A 21,833-nucleotide genomic window follows, 5' to 3' on the forward strand; every position below is an offset into this window, starting at 1 on the left:
GAGGTCAGATCTGCATTGGCAAGTTTTAAAGGGTTTGGTAGAGTGCAGGTTTCCCCCAGTGATTACCACACACCAGCATGCCCTGAAGTCTCCTTTAGCTGCGCAGACTGCAAACAAGGAGTTTTACCTATCTAATTCAACTACTGTTCCAGTTCCGCTGAAGATATTCCATATTTTAAAAGGCTAAGGTTTGTATAGCTAAGAAAAATACAATCCATTTTTCTTTATTTTTTATTTCTTTTACAGTCTGAAAGTAACCCAGAAGTTGGTGCCCTTGGAAACAGTGCATTAGAAATGGCCTTTAAAGATGGACAGCCTTTCAGCCTAGTCATCCCCGAGGGAGAAGATCCATCTCTGTATGTCCACAGAGCGCTGGAGTCCGCTGTTATGTCTCATCAGAAAGTTGCGACTCATAGCGACTGATTTGTTATGGCTGCTCAAGAATATAAGTGTATCCTTCCATTCCTCTCTATAATGCAAATCTTGTTGTGATAAAAATATTTGGTTAGGGTCATTTAATTATTTTTTTAGGAATTATGCTGACTAGTGATATTGAATATTGTATATATGAGCAAACGATGTTTGAATGTTAGTTTACTTTTTAAGCCTTCCTTATTTCTGTCAAGTTTTGTATTATGGTCTTCCATATGTTTATGTATTTTTTTACTCAGGAATAATTTTAGAATTCCCAAAATTCAGGCTTTAATTATTACACAACAGATAGCAAATGTTACCCTGTGTATTTTTTTTCACATTTTGTAATAGAAGAAAGCACCTGATTCACCAGAAAGGTCCCTGAACCATGTCTTATAGACCAAATAATTAGTAACATCAAAAATCTACACAAAATACCAATAGATTAGATCTTGACCAACCCAAAACCCACCCAGAAGTGTGTATGATTTTTATTTCCATATACTGTAGGTAGCAGATTGGTAATTTCTCATGAAAATCCACTACCAGTACAGTTTACACTAACTGTAAAGTTTAGAAAAAATCCAGAACCAAATTGGACTAAATTAATGATAGCTTTAGTAAATGAAAATCTCCGAATTTAGTGGATACTAATGCAAGTTTTGTTGAATTGGATAACACGGAATATATTACATAATATAGTCTACATTTAAAATATATCAAAATTACTAGCCTCATCCCTCACCATAGTAGAAAAAAATTCCAATTTTCATAAGAGTATTTTGCTATTGTGTACATTCTAGTTGAGCCAGTTGAGTTTTATGGTCTGAAGTTCAGAGTAATTTAATGGCCTTTCATTTTGTACTGGGCTATGATCATAAATCCACATACTACATGAAGTAATATTAGCAGTACACATTTCTCCATAACACATCACCACAACACAAATCCAAACAATTGAGTTGTTGGCAATAATTAAATTACCATATTAACATTACTGTATAAAGGTAATTTTCCTTAAAATATGCTGCTGTAATTTTAATGATTTACTGCTTATATGTTAATGCAGTGGTGCAGTTATTTCACCTGTAACATGGGTACTACATACTTTAAAAACCATTTCTATATGTATTGTACATTTTTCAGCCAAGTAGCAATTTTCAAAACCAGTTTTGCTTGGGCAAAAGTCTATGTTACACCACATTCATATATATACAGTATTATATATGAATTCATCTTGTCTAGTAATACTGTTGTGCATGTATTTGAAATGTAATCATGTACATTACTGGAATTACAGCAATAAATTAATGTTTCTATATGAAGGAAATAGAATGTTCACTTTATATGGAAAAAGGAACTAAAAAAAAATATAGCACATAAGTTTTTTTTTCTGTTAAAGTCTGGGATATGAATTTTTAAAACAAAAATTATTTGCTTACAAAAATGCACTTGTTTGAATGTTCACTACAGTTTCTGTAAGTTGTTTTTGGTCTTGTTCATGTTTGTGAAAATGATGCGCATGTTATTGGCTGTTTGTTTAAATTTTGAGCTATTTTGACAGCGTTCAGCTTGTGATATTAGTGAATGGTTACATTTTTTGGCTGCAGGTAAGCAGTAAAAGCTGTAATTACATAGAACAGTTGAAAAAACAGTCATTCCAATCTGTGACCATTTAAGATCCCTAGAACCTTTTAATGAAAGATAAATTTTATGGAGTAATGGATCACATAGAAACAATTTAAAAATTTTCGGCATTCTTTAATCCAAAAGGGATACCATGTTCAAGTAATTTTCCTCAATTTTTTAATTGGTCACAACTCGTTTGACCCTCAAATATGTGATGGAAGCCCACTTGATCCAATCTCTATATGCAAAGAATGCAGGTCAGTGTTATTATTTAGTTATATTTTTTAGAAAAATTGATACTTTCACTAACAGCAAGTGTCTAGTTTTAGAGAAAAATAATTTAGGGAATTTAGTCTGAAGCCTCATATTTTCCACTTAAGTTCTTGAAAAGCCGTTTTTATTCACAAATATTTGAATTTTGTTGTGGATAACAAACCCTTTGGGTCAGTCTAATGAGAGTTAAGCATTTACACTCTGGTCTGGTTGAAGTACTACTAGCCGATACCATTTTTTGGTTCCTCTCATACAGGTAAATTAATTTGTAGAACTCTTTCGGAGCTTAATGGGTTATTTAATTCACTGTATATTATCAGACTACGAGTATTACCTTGTTAGTAGATTTTCTGCAATAAGAAAATTTTGTATTAGGTTCCATGACCAATTGAGTTATAACAGAAAAATGGGACCAGTACAATGGTAATTTTTTTTCGTTTGGTAGATTTAGAATAGAAACAGGATGAAGGAAGTAGAGATACTGTACAGTACTCTCTTAAAAATGACACAGCATACCACTAAATACTATTTTAAATTGAATTTTTTACTAGTATGGTTCTCCCTTAACATTTTTGGGGTAGAAGTTAGGTAACAGATATACTATTAGCAAATGTTAAAAATTTTATATATGTTGCCCCCGTAACACAGTTAGACCCCTATTTCCTTTTCTTATTTTCTTGGCAGAAAATAAGAAAGCAATACTGTACTATTCACAGTTATATAACAGAAAAGACACAAGTTAATTATTTCACAGGCTGGAAAACTCACAGTACATAAAATAGTACCAATCTCCCCAACCTGCTCTCCTTGGAATAGAGGATCTCATTTGTTTATGAGATGCTCTCTGGTGTGAGGGTTGGTTGAGGAGGCTAATACTCTTTTATAAGTAAATTTGCATGCCCTTTTGCCATACAAACTTTTTTTTTTTAACTTAAAGACACTGTCTTATATTTGTTTCTTTATAACTGAATTATGTGCTTTATTTGCCGTTATATAACTGTGAATAACACTGCTTTTAAATTTTTCAAAGAGCTGTCCTGTATTGATTTTATATGATAATGATGGTTTAAAGTGCTCTATTGCAAGGAGAGCTGGGTTGAAAAGATTGATACTGTTACCCCAAAAAAACTAAAAATTTCCAGGTTTTTTTCCTTCAAGATTCCCAACCAAGGTGACATCCGGTGGTTAAAGTCAGTATAATTCAGTCTTTTTTGTCACATGTTACAAGGACTTTTATCCTCAACTATTTGATAGCAGTTGTTTGGAGTCTCTCCAACAATGTTTGGTGTGTTTACGTTGTGGTTTGTAACCAATTTAACTGTTAATTGCGTATGTCTGATGGTCTTTCATTATGTCGATGGGAAAAGTTTACTAGTTTGTGAATTTTTGTCTGTTTTGGTTGTTTTGAGGAAGGTTGTTACTTGTTCTCTTTAATGTTTGACAGTTAATAGCTGGCTGCTGCGAGTCATCCTACATAAGTAATTCACTGTTTTACTTATTTTGCTTTGTCTTTAGTTCAGGGGAATTCTGAAAATTGAATAAATTTTCTTTATGTAAACCTTGCTAATTCAGAACAATTGACTATACAACTCAGATATTCATACCTTGCTGTTTGAGGTAGTGTCAAGAGATGAAGTTGGGGAGTCCTCAGGCTTTCATGATCAACCCCTTTTTAGCTAAAATAATGGTGTTGAGTATTTTATGCTTTAGTTCGTATAGAAGAGAATTTTCTAAAAAGCTTTTGATAAACTTTTGTAATATTTTGGGTGAATCTTGTTTTGAATGACAGTGATCCTTGTTCCTTGAAGGCTCGAAATATGTACTCAGAGTTGCCATGTACATGCATCCTTTAAAAATACCAAATAAAAATGTATATATATTTAAGAAGATTCATCCAGAGGCTAAATCTCAATTTCTAATAGTAAATCAACAGTAGAGAAGAGTTTAATAGTGTTATACTGTAGGTCATTATTGCAAAATTATTAGCAGAAGTTAAGTGAAATTTCCTCTCTTCATTCCTATTAGATGTAAAAAATACTGACCAAGATCTGTCATTAATGTGAGCAGTAATGAGTGGATAGGAGGAAAGTTTGGTGTGGTTAGTAATGGATTAGTTTACAGCCTGAGCTATGAGCATTGTTGGTGATCGTAGTGACTTATAGAATCCCTCAGTCCTCCAATCCTCCTTTCCAAAGACTATACAATACCTTTGACAGGTTTGTCAATTTCTTCAGTAAAGATCATATTCTAAAAATAATATTACAGTATGAGTTGGATACTGAAGGTTCTACAAAAGGAAAAACTTAGATATATCTATGTTTAATGATAATTTTCCAAATGTAATTTGTTTATATAGTATGTGGAGCAGATGCTATTGGTTTAGATGAATTGGAGGAGATCTACTTCCTCCTTAGTGTTATAATGAATTTTGTAATTATATTGCGGGATCTGTTGGATCCAGGTTGTTACATTTCCCTAGTTCATTGTGGTTCAACAGGTAATAATCTAGTTTGGATTATATTCTTTTTAATGAACAGTAGTATGACACTGGTGACCCACTCCTTATCGGCCTCAGAAAGCGGTTTTTAGGGTTATGGCTTCTCAAGCAATCTCTTTCGAGAGCAGGGCATTCCAAACCCTGGTTGGTACACCAAACTGCCTGGATACTGTAGAGTACAATACTGTAATCTCAGGGCTTTTCATAAGGCCCTCTTGTTTGTCTATTTTAGGGTTCAAATTCAGTCCACATATAAGCTTGTCACATCAATGGAATATTCATTTTGAGTGATGCTAGTAAGCAATGGGTCAGTAACTAAAACTAGTTTGGATGATATTGTTGAAGGATTTAAAAAAGGAATAGAATTCTCCCACAAAGTGATCTTATCATCTTTCCTGGCATTCAGAGCTAACATAATTTTAAGAGTACAGTACTTTCTTCAACAGTACATGTAATAATTGGACTGGAAAATCTTTTTATTATCCTTAACTATGCGGAACTAAATCACTTTCTAAAAGATGCAGTCCATTTCAGCTATTAAAGATTTTATGTCCATGCTTCACTTTACTCAAACAGGTTCAGATTTAGAACCTTTAGAAAATTTTTCTATTAAAGATTCTTGGCTAAAACTGTTTCTTCTGACATTATCGGCTAAATGCATTGGTGAACTAAGTTAATTCTTGTAAGGTAGAAATGGAGAACTAGAGAGATCTTATTGCTTTTGCCTGCTTTCAGAGCTAAGAATAATTTTAAGGCAAAAATTTACCACAAGTTTCTAAATGCCATCTTTGGAAAAGGAAGCTACAACTGCATCAGAGAATTAATTTCTTTGGCCTGTGAGGGCTATTTAAGTATTATTTGTCAATCTGCAGACAATAACGGTAATATTTTTAGTTTTTGTGAGGTTAGGGGAAGTGCCTTGGTATATGTATGTATGTATGTAGGTTGTCAAATCATTCTTTGTCCAAATACTTATATTTTCTAGTTAACAGATTGGTCATAAAGACTCACAAGATGATGCTTCCAATTTAAAATAAAAATTTGTAAGAAAATGTGCATGATATTAGAAGTGCAGCTACATTGCTGAAATTTTAGTAGGGATTGGTTTTTGGAAAGAGTGTTAGCTGAAGATCAGAGCTTACCATGCAGTACTGTATCAGTATTTAATCGTTATCTTGAAAAATCCTGATTTTCTTATCAACTTCAGTTACCATATTAGCTGGTGATATTTTAATAAAACATTTTTTTCTTTTAGTTTTGTTAATAGATAATTTTAATTAGTCTTGGAGGTATTTAGAATAATCTTAGTAACAGTTTAGTACCCAATACACTGAGGTGAGTCTTGTGTATATATTAGTATTTTCCTCTGTTTCATGACCCACCTTCTACAATGTGAGTCAGCAGTATGAACATCAGGGAAGGTTCTTAGAAATAAATTGAATTTTAGTGATAGAAATTTATTATATCTACACTTGCCCACCCTCCTCCCCACTGACTAATGAGGTAAAGAAGATAATGAGATTAGTTTTGATGTCAAGACTGAATTAGGTCGACTTTAACCACCACATATCACCTTGATGTGCAATAGCTGTTGCCTCGCAGGCGAAAATGAAACTGGACATTTTTAGGTTTTTAGAGGTAACATTGGGAAAAGGTAATATGAACATCAGATAAGTATATAAATAACAAATTCTATTACTGTATTAAGATTCAATTTATGCCTTTTTCAGATAGGTACGGTCTTGTAAACTAAATTTCTTAATTATGAATGCTCCCTTGTATAGGTTGGTACAGTATATCCAGAAATAGATTTTTCCTTCGTCAAAATCCCTTAATTATGAATGCTCCCTTTTATATGTTGTTATATATCTGAAACCCAAAACTTATCTATCTAAAGGGATTCCCCAACTTATTTAAAGGTATCCCTGGGTGTCCCCATACATGATCAGATTCCTGGATGTCAGACCCACAAATATTAAGGGATGGTTGTAGAACATTACCTTTTATACTGCTGATACTGCTAATTATTGAAAAGTGCATTTGCAACTTGCACAATTTTCATTGTAACATAGATGCTTGGAACTTATTTCACACTCTTTAAGAAAAATCTGAACTAGATGCGTTGAAATGATGTGACTATAACTTATTTATGTGGATAATAACTTATTCTTATTATTTTTCCTGTTCGGACCTCACAAACATTGCCATTTTCTTTTTAATTATTCAATATCTTCATATTTATGTACATTTTATATATATACTGTATATTTATTTGTTGATGTTGATGAATGACAGGTAATATGTATATGACCAGTAGACCGTTGGAATCCCTTATTTTTTATTTTAAAATGCTGATTTTGTAAGATTTTGATGTAATATATACTTGTAAAAAACATGAAACTCATTAAATTAGGGAATTTGTTTGAGTATATGTTATGCCTTGCTCCAGGGTATTAGTGAAATATTTCCATATGCAATACGCTAGGTAATTCATTATTCCAAGCCTAAACTACTGGACCATTACTGTTTTTAGAAGGCCATATTAGATTGATTACTAGTAGTTTGTGCACTTGTGTATGTTGTATTTGAAAAGCACATAGTATACTCACTCTTTTTCTATTAGTGTTTTGGTCTTAAACTGGCTTAGGTTTTATTTAATCATTTCCTGATGCATTATTTTTCATAATTTTAATTGTTATTTATTGTACTGTAGATACTATAATTCCCAATACCTTGATATATTTTGTGTATACTATTTGATCAGTTGAAAACAAACATGCTTTAAATTATATATTTTCTGCATTAAGGATCATGTTCTATAGCATTTATTGCAGTGACTCTAGCTTAAGTTTCATGTCATTGGAAAAAGTATAGTTAAATACCGTTTCTGAATAATGAGAGGCCTGGGGTTAGAGGGATAAATAAAGGCAAAGTGAACAAGCCAAAGGAGCAGTGAATGCAAGAGTTTTATGTCATTACAGCTTACAACAGAACCAAAAGTAAAAGATTTCTTGACACCTTCCTTCTTAAACTTATTCATTTCTTCTTTAAATGGACAAGTAGAAATACTGTAATGTAATTAATTAGTGCATATATTCCTCATCTTAAATATCGAGTATAGTTAGGGGTCACGGATGAGTTTCTTGACCGACCAATAACTTTTCGCAGGTGTGACTCATGGTGAAAAGATTGATAGGAGGTTAGATGGAAGTTCTTATGGAGAGTAATTGGGGTTTTACCCTAGATGCACTTGGGTGCTGAATCCCCTTGCAGGCCCCAGCACGAGCCTATATATCCCAAATCCAATCTCCAATATCAAAATAGAATTTCAAATAAGTGAGCTGTCAGACACCTGCATTTCAGCAGTTTACAAGTAAATATGTTAATGTGGTGGCATCTTTGCAGTACTAATTGCTAGATCCGGATTGCCTTTAGATACTGTAGTGTATGTACCATATTAAACAATAAATTAGCCCTTAATATTTATTATACAGTACTGAAATGAAAATCAGGCAATTATTGGTGCTTGGAATAACTAGGAACTTAAATTTGGAGATGAAAGCATCAACATTTCAATTTTTCAACTGCAAAGGTTAATAAGTTTTGATGAATAACATATTGTAACATTAAAAACAAGGACTCATTATTTTGTGGCTGATGTTACCAAAGTTTTTGGGTTGACAAGAGGTATTAAGAGAATTCTCACTGCCCTATGCTTAAGATATAGAGTGAAACCATGAGCAGTAGCTAAAGTATAAGACAATTCCCTCTGTTCACCATTAAATTCTGGCACAAATCATTATTGTATCCAGCACCTGATCTTTCTGCTTAACTGATTCATGAAAATTTGGTCCAACTGCATAAGTTAGTGAAGAGTTAAGAGGTGGTGGGTAGAAAGATAGATTTAGAAATTAAATGAGACAAAGCGCAAAGATCTGACGGTGAAACTAGATGAACACGCTTCAGTTGGAATATGAAATACCATTTAAGAGATTGTGTAACAAAATGCAAGTAAGGAAGTGAGAACAAAAGTAGAGTAGAAGGACTTTTAAAATTGTGACTGAATGGGCATAGCAAATACCCTTTAGTTACGCCTATGATGCTAAGAGTGGGTGACACTTAATGGCTCTAACTTACCTCTCAGTCCACTCCACTATCCTTTTGAGGTGCTCTTGCTCCCATTGCTGTATAGGGTTTAAGGCTGCCAGTATATTTCAAACACTTTACATGTGAACTACTAAATGATTTTTGCTCCACCTTATTTTTGGTCTTTTCATTTACCGAAGTACCAATTGGTTTTCGCAATCCCTTAGCTGCACCTCAATCTTTTTCTTTGCATTTACCAATTCCTTTCTTTTATCTATCCACACTTAATATTTTATTTAGTCCAATTGCAAGTTTTTCTTCTTCTATTGTACCTCAGCATTGAATGTCCTCCCCAGCCACTAGGCTTGACCATAAGCCCCAAATTCCCTAAATCCTTCATGTTCCTGCAGTACCAGCATGTCACGTTTTATAAGATTTCCGGGTTCTGTACTGGTTGTTTGAGTAGGTTTAATTCCTTTACTAATGGTGTATAATATTCATCAACAAATGTGTATGAATGGATTTTATTTTAAGAACCTACAAAAGTTCCTATCCTTACCATTGTATCTTCTTGTTGATATTGACTGTGATGATTGAAATGCCAAATTTATTATTCATTATGGTTTTTGGACAATATCATGGCAAACCACTGCTTCATAGTGTTAAGGCACAAAATGATAACTTTGCAGCTGCAGTACCTTGCAAGGAAGTGGATCCAGTTATAAATTTAAAGGTATGGAACATCTCATCGCTATATTCTAGTTTTTGTAATTTGGAATACTGTATACTGTATTCAGCTTGATTAGATGGTTTTATTTCATATAGGCTCAAAATAAGACACATTTTGTTCTTTAAGTAATAATGATTAAAGAATTCTAAGCAGAACTGTATGGTGATGAGTAATTTTGAAAGTATTGCCTTTACTTAAAAATTCAACTTTAGTCGGCAATAAACGCATTCTGAAACACAACTTTAGTGGTAACTTTGAAATATTTTTCATTTCATCTCTAATATACATATAAGATGAGTTCTGTGTTAAGAGAATAAATTCCCTTTCCAGTTTTACAGAATTATTCTGTTAGGCAATTTACACCTTGAAATTATTTCTTCAATCAGGTCTGGCAAATATTTATAGAAACAAAGTAGTTTAGGTTTGAAGTTGATTCACTACTTTGCAGCAACTCTACTTCCTTAATTGCTCATATACATAAATAGTATACTTGTTGGCAATGCTGTTTGTGCCCATGTTCTTTATGCAGAGCTTTCAATTTGAGAAACTAATTCACTAATGCTTCATTTATTAAAACAGAATCATCACCTAAGTGCCAGATCATATTTTTTTTTCTTAACATACAATTCTATACTGTGTTAAACATCACCACTACTATATATATTAAGTAAGGCTGTCGGGTTACTAATTTGTACTGTTCTCCTTATTAGGTAACAGTAATACCAATCCCCACAGTAAGTTCCAGTGGAAAATTTTTAGAATATGAAAAGATTATGTAAGAAATCAGCTACAGCTACAATACTTTGCATTTAAAATACATGGCCCATTATCTCCAAGGAACTGCAAGGGAAGCTTAGTCAGGTAAGTACAATACTGTAGCCCTCTCGTTTTCTGTCCTCTTAAAGTAGGGAACTTTTGTGAAGGTAATGTATTTTGATTTAGTGATCTGGTTAAATTTCACAACACACTAATATGAAGGGTTGAAAACCAGAACAAAATAATGACTGTGATTTCAAACACTATAATCTTTGGTCTTGTTCCAAATAGTGGCTATTAGGTCCAAGTGAGCTACCATAGAAAATTTAAAAAAATATGTTGCACATGGCGTAAGTTCTACACAAAAGCACTGTAGTAACATTTCAAAAAGAACGTTGAGTCATGTATACAATTCAGTAATTGAGATATGATAAGGTAGGCAAAACCATTCGCAATCTATCTGCAAGTGATTGCATTTCTTGCAGTTCAGGTAAATGATGCGAGGATGAAGCACTCAAGACAGTACTCTGCTCCAGAAGCTTTTTATTAATATTCCTGATTGAGATTTCAGGACTATCTTTCGTCTTTTTCCAGTATACAGTATTAATATTATTGGCATTGATTGTCTTTGTTTTATTTAATGACTGGGCATTGAAAAAAAAAAATTAAGTTAAAAATAAGGATTTGATGTGATTTTCTACATACACTCAAAACTAGTTAAATGTGCATTACTACAGTAAATTGAATCTTTTCTTATATGTTCAAGTTTTATTTTGACCATAAAACTGCTCCATAACTTTTTTTAACAAATTTAACCAAAATTATTCTAAGAATGCTGTACATAATATACAATTGTTGTGCAAGTTTCAAGTTGTACTGAATATTAGGAAATTATGAATCTCTAAAAAAAAAAAAAAATAACGTGGGCATGCAAAGACCTTTGTATAGAGAAGTCCTTACTGCTACAAACCCGGGGGTAAAACAAAACGTAATAGCTTATACTGTATATTAATACTTTTTCATTGGATAAATGATTTTTTGCACTTTCAATAATTCTAAATTGCTGTCATGTAAGAAAGACTACAAACCTACACACATTGGGATTCTTAAAAGCATTTAAACAGTCAATTTACATTAGTTTTATAAGAAAATAAATGCTAAAAAAAATAATAAAATACCATCATAAAACTACATCTAAAAACTAACACAGCACCCCTATCTAACAATAACAGATTTAATGCTTAGAGATCAACCTTTGCTCACTGGGATGAATTATATATTTTTTTGGGAAAAAATTTGTTTGATTTAGGAACTGCTAACCTTGAAAATTTTCAATTTTCATTCAGCTAGATATATATATAATTGATTCTGCATTAGACTCGCTGTGACTTAAATGTCAAATTTTGTATTTCGGAGTTTTAATTTATTTCTCAAAAACTTGCTTAGCAATTAAATAATTTTTTTTTTAAACTCATTGCATAGCTCTACTTTCACGCTAATATCGGTTACATTAATGTACAAAAAATAGTTACCTACACCACTGGGATTAGGTACTGTACAACCAAAGCCATAACATACATTTTTTTTCCTTTTTCATGTTTTTTGTACGAACGACTTATGACAAATGCAGCTATTGGCTTGGCCGGGGGTGAGATGAACCTGCCTGTGAATGTGGATTGTATTGTCTTGGGTCTGGAGGAGGCATCATATATGAGGTTGCTGGGAAAATAGAATGGGGATATGGAATTAAGTTGGCCATTGCCATTTGTGGAGTTGGAACCATGTTTGGTGGTAATTGTGGCTGTGAATGGGATGGAACTCTCTCATTTGATTGATCACCTGATGAGTGTTGTGGCACATTGTGGGGAGACTTCTGGGCAGATGATTCCTCTGAACTGCTGTGACCTGGGAAAGAGTGGTGGTTTTGTCTATTCTGTTCTTGGCTGCCTTGGTATCTACCTTGTTCTGATCCTCCTGCACATCTATTATTTCTTTGCTCCTGTTCGTTTCTTTCTTGTGCTACCCTGTCTTGTACCATACTTCTCTCCTGGCTCACACTATCCATGCTCAGTCTTCTGTCTTGGCCCGCTCTGTCAATTCCCATCCCCCTGTTCTGCTCCATTATGTCTTGTACTATTTCTCTATTTCCGCCCTCGCCGTGTTGTTCTCGATTCAGGTTAAGATTACTAGGAATCAGGTCATCACGTTCTTCTTTAACTAGCCGCTTAGCTTGCTGTAAAACAATTCTAGGATCAGGCACATCTTTATGGCACTTCATGTGAGAAATAAGTGTTGCCATCTCTCTGAAATGTTTTCTACATTCAGGATGCGGACAGGCGTAAGGCTTGTCTCCCAAATGTGTTCTAAAGTGCTGGTCGAGGATGGCTTTTTGCCGGAACTGTTTCCCACATTCCATACATGCATATGGCTTTTCTCCGGTGTGAATACGCAAGTGCTGATTTAATATCGTTCTCTGTCTAAAAGTTTTATCACAAAATGCACATTCGTAAGGTTTTTCTCCAGTGTGAATACGAAGGTGCTGCTGAAGGTGAGTTGGTTGCCGAAATAGTTTTCCACAGTCTGGACACACATAGGGGCGATCACTGCTGTGCGTTCTCTCGTGCTGCACAAGCCCACCTTTCAGCTTGAATGACTTTCCGCACAAATTGCACTTAAATGGCTTGCTCTCTTCATCATCTGCATCATCAGAGTGATTCATGGGAGGATGGGTTATTGGGATCATTGTTGGTAAACCCTGCAATTAAGTATGATAAATACATAAACTGTAAATTGATATTTTAAACATTATTACAGTATAATAATCTGACTACTTTAATAATTTACTTTGGAGTGTCATTACTCCATACAAAAACCCTTAAAATTTATTCTGAGGTTCAAGATATGATATAATTTCTAAGAACTAATATTGATATTTCAGTAGTTCATACACTTTAATTTACGTAAATTAATATTTCTCATAAACATACAAACAATTATAAAATATAATTTTCAACTACAATTTTCTACAAAGGACACAATATAAAATAACAGATACACCCGATGCCCCAGAGAAAATTCTTACAATAATGATTTGAAAGGAAGACTTTTTTTAGCATTTGTCACTATCTAATGGCCAAGTTTTCTTTTCATAATGAAAAACAAAACAAAAGTGGAAACTACAGTAATTAACTAACATATTTTAAAGATTTTTTCTTTGTATGGAACACATTATTAACTATGAACTAACTTATGAACTGAAATGGCCAATATTTCCAGCAATGAAAATTTAGGATACTGGTAACCCATGACTTGAGACTAATTTTACCCCCCCCCCCCCCTAAAAATCTTAAACTACAGTATAAATCTTTATAAAGTGGATGCTTTAACTAAAGCTGCGCATAAGATTTCTCAATAAGTTGAGACTGGAAACTTGATAGCATGCTTTAAAAATAACTTTAAACTAACAAACCGATACATTCTGAACAAATTGTGCATAAGAGAAACTTAGTTTTGTTCACCAGCCACACCTCTTGGCTTCAAACATATTCCAGACAAAAACCCATAAAGAGAAATAATTGAAAAATAATACTGGATTAAAGTACTAAACATTTACATACCGTAGCTGTTGTCCAATTTTTCCTTGGCCTTCCTCTGGATTGATATGAATACATAACAGGACCGGCAAGCTGTTCAGGAGGTGGGTACTTTCCAGAGATCCTGAAAAATTCAGGCCTAAAAATTATGATTTTTCTACATCACTATCTAGTTGCAGCATTTATATGTTTATTCTTGGTTTATTCAAAGAACTGAACACATTGAAAACATCACCTAATGCAATCAGGTTTCTTTGGTCTAAGACTTTGCAGCCAGATACATGAAGAAAGGCTTGACAAGGTTATTGCATACTTAAAGTGAAAGCATTGAATGATTAGGCCTTTTCTTTGAGTATAATGGGTTCCTTAATTATGCCTTTTCTTTGAGTATAATGGGTTCCTTAATTATGCCTTTTCTTTGAGTATAATGGGTTCCTTAATTATGCCTTTTCTTTGAGTATAATGGGTTCTTTAATTATGCCTTTTCTTTGAGTATAATGGGTTCCTTAATTATGCCTTTTCTTTGAGTATAATGGGTTCCTTAATTATGCCTTTTCTTTGAGTATAATGTGTTCTTTAATTATGCCTTTTCTTTGAGTATAATGGGTTCCTCAATTATAAAAATCATAGCTACTATTAGAATAATTTTTACAAACTTATCAAATTTGGATGTTGGACATATGAAGCCCGCAACTACTGTCTTAGTTCTTACACCAAAGAAAACTTGAAACTGTTCAGTTCCCTTTGCATTAGCGTACTCACTTTCTGGCCTTGAAATCCAGAGCGCTGGGTCCTGGAATGCCCAAAATCATTTCGGTTGGTGAATCAAGGGTGTGTACCTCTCCTTTTATCGACTCCGGTAAAACGGGCCGTTTTAAAGGAGGACTTTCAGATCGTTGGAAGCCCTGAGGCTGATAAGGGTCACCAAGAGCCACAGACGATGTCGACGAAGAGGATGAAGATGGACCAAGAGATCCAGAGGAGGCAGATTGGGCATTAGAAGCTGATGTTATGGGAGATGATACAGAAGTAGGTGAGGATATGTGACTTGTCTTTGATGCATCGCTGCTAGGAGTCGTCGGAGCACTAGTAGTTGTGGGAGTTTTTACAACAGGGGAAAGGTTTTGATAGACAGAGGCCGGGTTAGATTGTGCTGGGTTTTGAGAATTTTGGGACGGGGTGTGTTGGGACGAGGTGGGAGAGTGATGAGGAGGCAACATGTGGGGGGGATATGGACCTCCTCCGGACGTTGGTGCCCATGGAGGAAGGTAGCTCATGTTACCACCAGGACCTGAAGAAAGAAACAAGACCATGTATTATCTACGCAGTGATGTACGTTGCATGCTTAGCAATATCAAAATAATTCTTTTTATGTATGCGCATCCTCCTTATTTAAAAATAACAATGGATAGTACACTTCCATTATATATCATTATTACAGTAAAGTATTGCCAAAATTATTGTAAACTTGGGCAAAAATCTATAAAATTGTCATTAATTTCCCACAGTAAATTTCTCAATGTACGAGTACCTGGATCACTTTGTAAAAACTAGTTATAGATATAAAACTGAAAAGACAAAAAACTACAGATGGTACTAGATGGAATACTGTCTACAATATAAATGCAACTTACCAGTACTTTTAAAAGTAGAAAAATTCCAAAAATTAAATTACGTACTACTGTATAGGCAATTAATAAAAAAGCCTCATATTTTACGACATATTATATGTCCTTAACTTTTAGACATGATTAAAAAATAACATTTTAAAAACCTTTAACTTACTGTCTCGATACCTCACAGTTACATAATCATTTTGCAATACTAAATGCATGTCTGAAGTGATATTCAAATTTTCATCTTGAAAATTATAATTTCTATAACTCCCAATTTGGAAGGTAATAGACTTAACATCTACCTGTATTAAAAGAAGAATATCAGAGCTTCCATGTGTGTCTGCTAATTTAAAGTGATCCTACACGACTTATATTCATGAATCAACATATCTGAAAGTTTCACAATTAATCTATGCTCTGCAAAAATGCATGTGAAACATGTAAGAGTCCTTGTATTCTTGCAAGTCACTTAATCCAAAAACAGCATGTATGTATGTCGTTTGAATTGGGCTTGGCCACTTGAATCAAAGCATTGGGATAACATTCCAAGGGCCCAAAGAGAGGATTTGACCTTAAAGACTTAAAAAAGAAGGATCTAAAATGCCTACATAATCTCCAGTTGTATAACAGCAGTTTTAAAATTAACTTGACCAAGGTTTCCACTCATAAGGGAAAGAAAGAAAATACGATAAAATACAATAAGGGGAATAAAATGTTTTTTTTTCTACTTTGGGAAAAGATTGTATTAATATAATACTAAAAGCAAAATGGGGGATGCAACTTATGGACTTAATTTGTTCTAACCTTTATCAGATGAAATATAGCGATGGCTTGCTAAGAATAAACTTTTTGCAAAGTATTTTTGATTTTTTTCCCAACTGGAACTCATTGTGATACTGAAACAGATAAGAATGAATTTGATAATACAATTTTGTAACTCATCTAAAAAATAAAAATACTACAGCATCCAATAATGTACAAACTTAGAATAAGATGTTCTAATGTTGTACTGGTACTCTATGACTATACTGCGAGTACTGTATAATAGCAAATTACTCGGCCAATACCACAACAGAAATGAATCCTTACAGAACCCCTACTTCATTCAACACATGCTCAAGAAAGCCAGCTGGCTATTAAACTAATGATAGATAATAGATACTCGACAAAAAATTCAACTTATAAAATTTAGAAATACCTTACCTATGACTTTAAAATAAGGAAAGTTTATTCTTAGCTATTTCTCTTTAGAGAATTTATTATGGTCATTTCAAGTGTTTTTTTCTCTAACAATAATGAAACAAATTTGGACTTCTACCAACTGAGGTAAAATCTGTCTTGTGCAAACTTCATAATTTATGCAAAGGTCGGTTGCATTACCATATTCAAGAGCAGCGCAATGCTTCAAAAGCATCTATGTGCTTCATAATCATTTTACCATTGTACTTACAATTTCCAAAGCAAGTTAAATTCTATATAATTTGCTAATGCAGTAGCTATCAGATATGATGTGCTATTTTACAGAAATTATAGTTTTATATACTGTATAGATAAGAATAAGTGTAATTTAAAACCACATATATACAAGTTCACAACAAACTATAATGTACAATCATACAATACAATTAAATTTAAAGTTAAATCAAACTTTACCTCTTTTAAAATTCTACACACAAAAAATTGAACAAAATTGAGAAAAAAAATATAATTTGAAATTAAGAATGCAAATTCATTCTAAAGAATAATGTTTTTTTCGCCATTGCATTACAGTACTGAATTATCCCCACTTGATTGATATTACTGTAACTAAATTAAAATTCTGAGCATTTAAAGAATGATTAGGAATATTATAAAATTTTTTGTAAAGCCCATCTCCATGTTATAAGAATCATGAATCTTAAATCTAATAACTGTTTGAGAAATTTTCTCAATTTTTCACGTATCCTCAAAAGGCCAATGTAAAACTAGTAGTACTTTCTTATCCTTAAGGGGCATTTACACAATCTACTTCAGAAAGTATAGTGATGATAATATCATTTACTATAGAGTTATACCTAGGTTAAACACCCCTAAACATGAGGAATTTGGCAACTGAACAAACATTTTCTAAAATTTTTCACCCGAAGAAATTCAACAAAAATTTGGGAAGGCGAATTTCTTCAAAAAACCTGTATGACCCGAGGCAACGGACTTGAAATAATTTTCGCATAGTTCTTGCCCAGTTCAGACCCCAAAGCATTGTTCCATTAACTTTTTTTGATAATTTTATCTCTACACAATGGTAAAGAAGGATGTCTCCAGAGAAGTGATAAAAGAAATGATGATAATAGTGAACAGAATAAGCAAATTTCATAATGATGATGCATCAAGTCATTTCAGGAGCATCTTAAAATAGACAAAAATAATCCTCTTTTGATCTCTTGACAACTTTTTAGTTAAAAGGTCCACAAGGAAATCAGTTAAGGGCAGTAACCCAATTTTATGGAAGAGAGACTCCCCTTCCAAGGAACCCTAACATCTACTCCTCACCTCCACCTCCATCCACTTACTACACGTAAAAAGAAGTTAAACTTCATTTAGTTCCTATTATTCATTTATTTTATAACTTTTTCTTGTTTCTTGGTATTCATGTTCTGTACAGCATTTTAATATATTTATTTTTAAACAGTCCATAATATGAAGCATCCTTGGGTAGGGAACCAATTAATGCTATTTCCATTCATTCTTAAGACAAATTCAAACACTGTTTTGGAATTAATTATGTTCAATCTCCAAGGTACCACTTTACTAATGTAATAAGTATATTTTTGAAGGATGTTCTTGTAGCTGACTTTAAACATAATGAGGCAAAAGGCAAGTTGAAAGTTAAATTATTCAATTAATGGGAGGTTAGAAGTGAATTGCACTGGAAGGATTTTTTTTTTATATATATATATTTGCAAGCTTTGTTTGTTGATGGAGTGGTGAGAGAGGTGAATGCTCGAGTGCTTAGTCGAGGATTGAAACTGATAGATGACAGTGATCATGACCGGAAGGTAAATCAGTTGTTGTTTGCGGATGATAAGGTAACTGTTGCAGACTCGGAAGAGAAGCTTGGTCAATTAGTGACATTTTAGAAGGGTATTTGAGAGAAGGAAGTTGAGAGTTAATGTGGGTAAGAGTAAGATTATGAGATGCATGAGAAGGGAGGGTGGTGCGAGATTGAATCTCATGTTAAAGGAGGGTTAGTTGAGGAAGTAGATCAGTTTAAGTACTTGGGGTCTATAGTAGCAGCAAATGGTGGAGTGAAAACAGATGTACAACAATGAGTGAATAAAATATGCAGTGTTGGGGGCAGTTAAGGGAGTAATAAAAAAAATAGAGGGTTGGGCATGAATGTAAAGAGAGTTCTGTATGAGAAAGTGATTGTACCAACTGTGATGTATGGATCGGAGTTGAGGGGAATGAAAGTGACGGAGAAATTAAATGTGTTTGAGAAGTATGGCTGGTGTATCTTGATTAGATAGGGTTAGGAATGAAGTAGTCAGGGTGAAAACAGATGTAATAAATGAAGTAGCAGCTAGAGTGGATATGAATATGTCGAGGTAGTTTGGCCATGTAGAGAGAATGGAAAATGGCTGTCTCCTGAAGGAGGTGATGAATGCGAGAGTCGATGGGAGAAGTACAAGAGGAAGGCCAAAGTTTGGGTGGATGGATGGAGTGAAGAAAGCTCTAGGTGTTGGGAGGATAGATTTAAGAGGCAAGAGAGCGTGCTAGAAATAGGAATGAATGGCGAGTGATAGTGACACATTTCTTGTAGGCCCTGCTACTACTGGTTGCCTTGGTGACCGCGGAGGTAGCAGCAGTAGGGGATTAACCGTATGAAACTTCATCTGTGGTGGATAACAGGGAAAGGTGGGTTGAGGCACCCTAGCAGTAACAGCTAAACTCTGCTGAATCCCTTAACAGGCTGGGAGAAGCAGAGAGAGGAAAGGTCCCCATTTGTTGATTTGTTAGGTGTCAGCTACCTCCCAAAATTGGGGGATGTACCTTGTTAAACAGATAGATAGATAGAGACAATTAAGAAAAAGTGAAAAATCTAAATGAAAGACAGCACTATTCTTAAGGAGAGTTGGGTATTTCCTGTAGAAGATATTCAAAGTACAGTATTGCCTTCTTTTTTCAATTAAAAACCATATTTCTGCCTCCAGAAGCAGATATGAACTCCGTAATAAGAATTCTATTAACTATTAATCTTTACTAATGTGAAAATTCATTTGTGCGATTCATTTTACCTTTTACAAGGAAATGTAATAACCACATACATTTTGGATATCCAGTAGTAATGTCCATGACTATCAGCCATGAATAAATTCTTAAAGAAATTTACATACCAAGCACTAAAACAGTTTTCACAGAACAGTACTGCATATGACAAAGCATTAGTTTATCTACAGAAGACAGTGCAGATTAGCAATACAGTACTGACAAAAGGAATGCATAGTGGAAAAAATTAGGTGGATGGGGACATGAAAACTCATCAGTGGAATGATGAAAACGGGCTGTACTTTACTAATGTAAATCTCTATACAGTTCACAGAAATAAACTCTAAATATAACTGCAAAAATTGCATTATTAAATACTGTTCTCCTGTCTGGCATTTTGCTGCAGACTCTCATCTTAAATATGGACAAAAACTTGTGGTCCATTGAATTCCTTATCCATGATATGGATATTAATCTCTGCTGCCATCATTCAGTTAGTTCTATGTGCCTGTACTTATTGCTGGGTATGCAGTTTATTCTAGTCTTGCCTTCTCCAACATAAGGCTAAATATTTCAAAGTATTCTACAAATTTTATCCATTTGTGACCAGATTGCGTAAGAACCTCTCCAATCCGATAGTTGAATTGGTGAAACTTTAGAGGTTCAAACTTGCTGCAAAGGTTTTCCTGTTGAACAGTAGGACACTGGTTTCATTTCATAGTATATATAAGACTTGCCTATGTTGTTACTGATCGTAATATACATACAATATAATATATTCTTTGCTGTACTTCTCTGTTTCCTTAATGTAAAAGGCAGCTTTCCTTATTTGAGCCCTTGGCCTTGGGCATTGCAGCTTGGCTAGGAATATTATTACTAATTATATTTGTGAGCTCTACAGAGTGCAAATAATGTATGGTGAATTTACCCAAAGGTTATATTAGCCTTATGATCTATGCCTGATCTCAACAAGGATACCCATAAAAAATTGATTTCATCAAATATGAGGAAACCAAACCAACAACTTTAATAGAGGTGAACTTTCAAAAGACCATGATTTCTACTACTGAGTTTGGGTTCAAGAGCCACTCATGCTCGATAGTTTCTTGTAGTGACTCCAACCTCACCACCCTTGTCAGCTAAGGATAGGGGGATAGGGGTCTAGGGGGAGCCTATAGGTCTACCTGCCGAGTCATCAGCAGCCATTTCCTGGTCCTAACTTGGGTGGAGAGCAGGATTTAGGCATTGATCATAGGTATATATGGTCAGTCTCTAGTGCATTGTCACTGTCCCTTGCCCCTGTCATTCATGAGCAACCTTTAAAAAGTACACCAAAATATATTTGAATGCCTTGATCAGATTTGACCATATCTATGTTGGGCTGACACTATTTTCAAGGATGCCCTGTTGCTCACTGAACAGGATACAATATAGCCACAAATTCTCTGATGCCTCTTGTTGCTACACTAGGTTTTATCTACACCCCGAGCTCAATGTCTATGCTGGAAAATTTTAACTCAAATTCAATTCTTACATTCTTTATATTGTATATTATGATAGGCAACAAATTAGTTATCTACTTAAAATAATCAAGCATAACCATAGTGATCTTCAGGACAAATTTGCAATATGTGAGAGCTCTTTGAATTAAGACAGCAATGGTCCCATTCTTCTATTTTTAAAAAAACTCACATCATAACTATCTCACTCTAGTCAGAATAAAATGGGGATGGACTGTTCCAAAAACTCCCAAAAATTGTAGCATGGTATTGTAACTTATCATCCATGACCTCAAAACCTGATAATCTTTACAATCATTATCATCATAGTCTCCAATGCCTATTGATACAAAGGTCCTCGGTTATATTTCGCCAGCCGTCTCCATCTTGAACTTTGAAATTGGCACTTCTCCCTTCATCATATCTTGCTCCATACTTCATAGTCGTCAGCCATGTAGGCTTGGGATGAAATTTCAACTCTTCCAGTGCCTTTGG

At 34.0% G+C, this 21,833-nt stretch overlaps 2 protein-coding genes across 7 annotated transcripts in view; one reads left to right on the forward strand and one right to left on the reverse strand.

Moving 5' to 3' along the window:
- The window catches only part of LOC137656849 (zinc finger protein 596-like), a 104,370-nt gene extending 94,512 nt beyond the window's left edge, over positions 1-9,858 (forward strand). Inside the window, exon 19 of one of the 2 annotated variants that reach the window (XM_068391199.1) lies at positions 247-9,857. In XM_068391199.1, the coding sequence (XP_068247300.1) occupies positions 247-423 (177 nt within the window). In that variant the 3' untranslated portion in view covers positions 424-9,857. Of the gene's footprint in view, positions 1-246 lie in introns of both variants that reach the window. The other variant, XM_068391200.1, reaches the window with a different exon arrangement.
- Positions 9,859-11,376: 1,518 nt separating this feature from the next.
- LOC137656850 (uncharacterized) overlaps positions 11,377-21,833 on the reverse strand; it is a 15,196-nt gene continuing 4,739 nt past the window's right edge. For 2 of the 5 annotated variants that reach the window (XM_068391201.1, XM_068391203.1), the window contains 4 exons: positions 16,399-16,490; positions 14,741-15,269; positions 14,003-14,117; positions 11,377-13,140 (listed from right to left, as the gene is read on the reverse strand). In XM_068391201.1, coding sequence (XP_068247302.1) covers positions 12,016-13,140; positions 14,003-14,117; positions 14,741-15,269; positions 16,399-16,490 — 1,861 coding nt within the window. In that variant the 3' untranslated portion in view covers positions 11,377-12,015. The remainder of the gene's footprint in view (positions 13,141-14,002; positions 14,118-14,740; positions 15,270-16,398; positions 16,491-21,833) is intronic. The other 3 variants (XM_068391204.1, XM_068391206.1, XM_068391202.1) reach the window with 2 other exon arrangements.

The sequence above is a fragment of the Palaemon carinicauda genome, chromosome 17 (assembly GCF_036898095.1).
Source record: "Palaemon carinicauda isolate YSFRI2023 chromosome 17, ASM3689809v2, whole genome shotgun sequence".
NCBI lineage: Eukaryota > Metazoa > Arthropoda > Malacostraca > Decapoda > Palaemonidae > Palaemon > Palaemon carinicauda.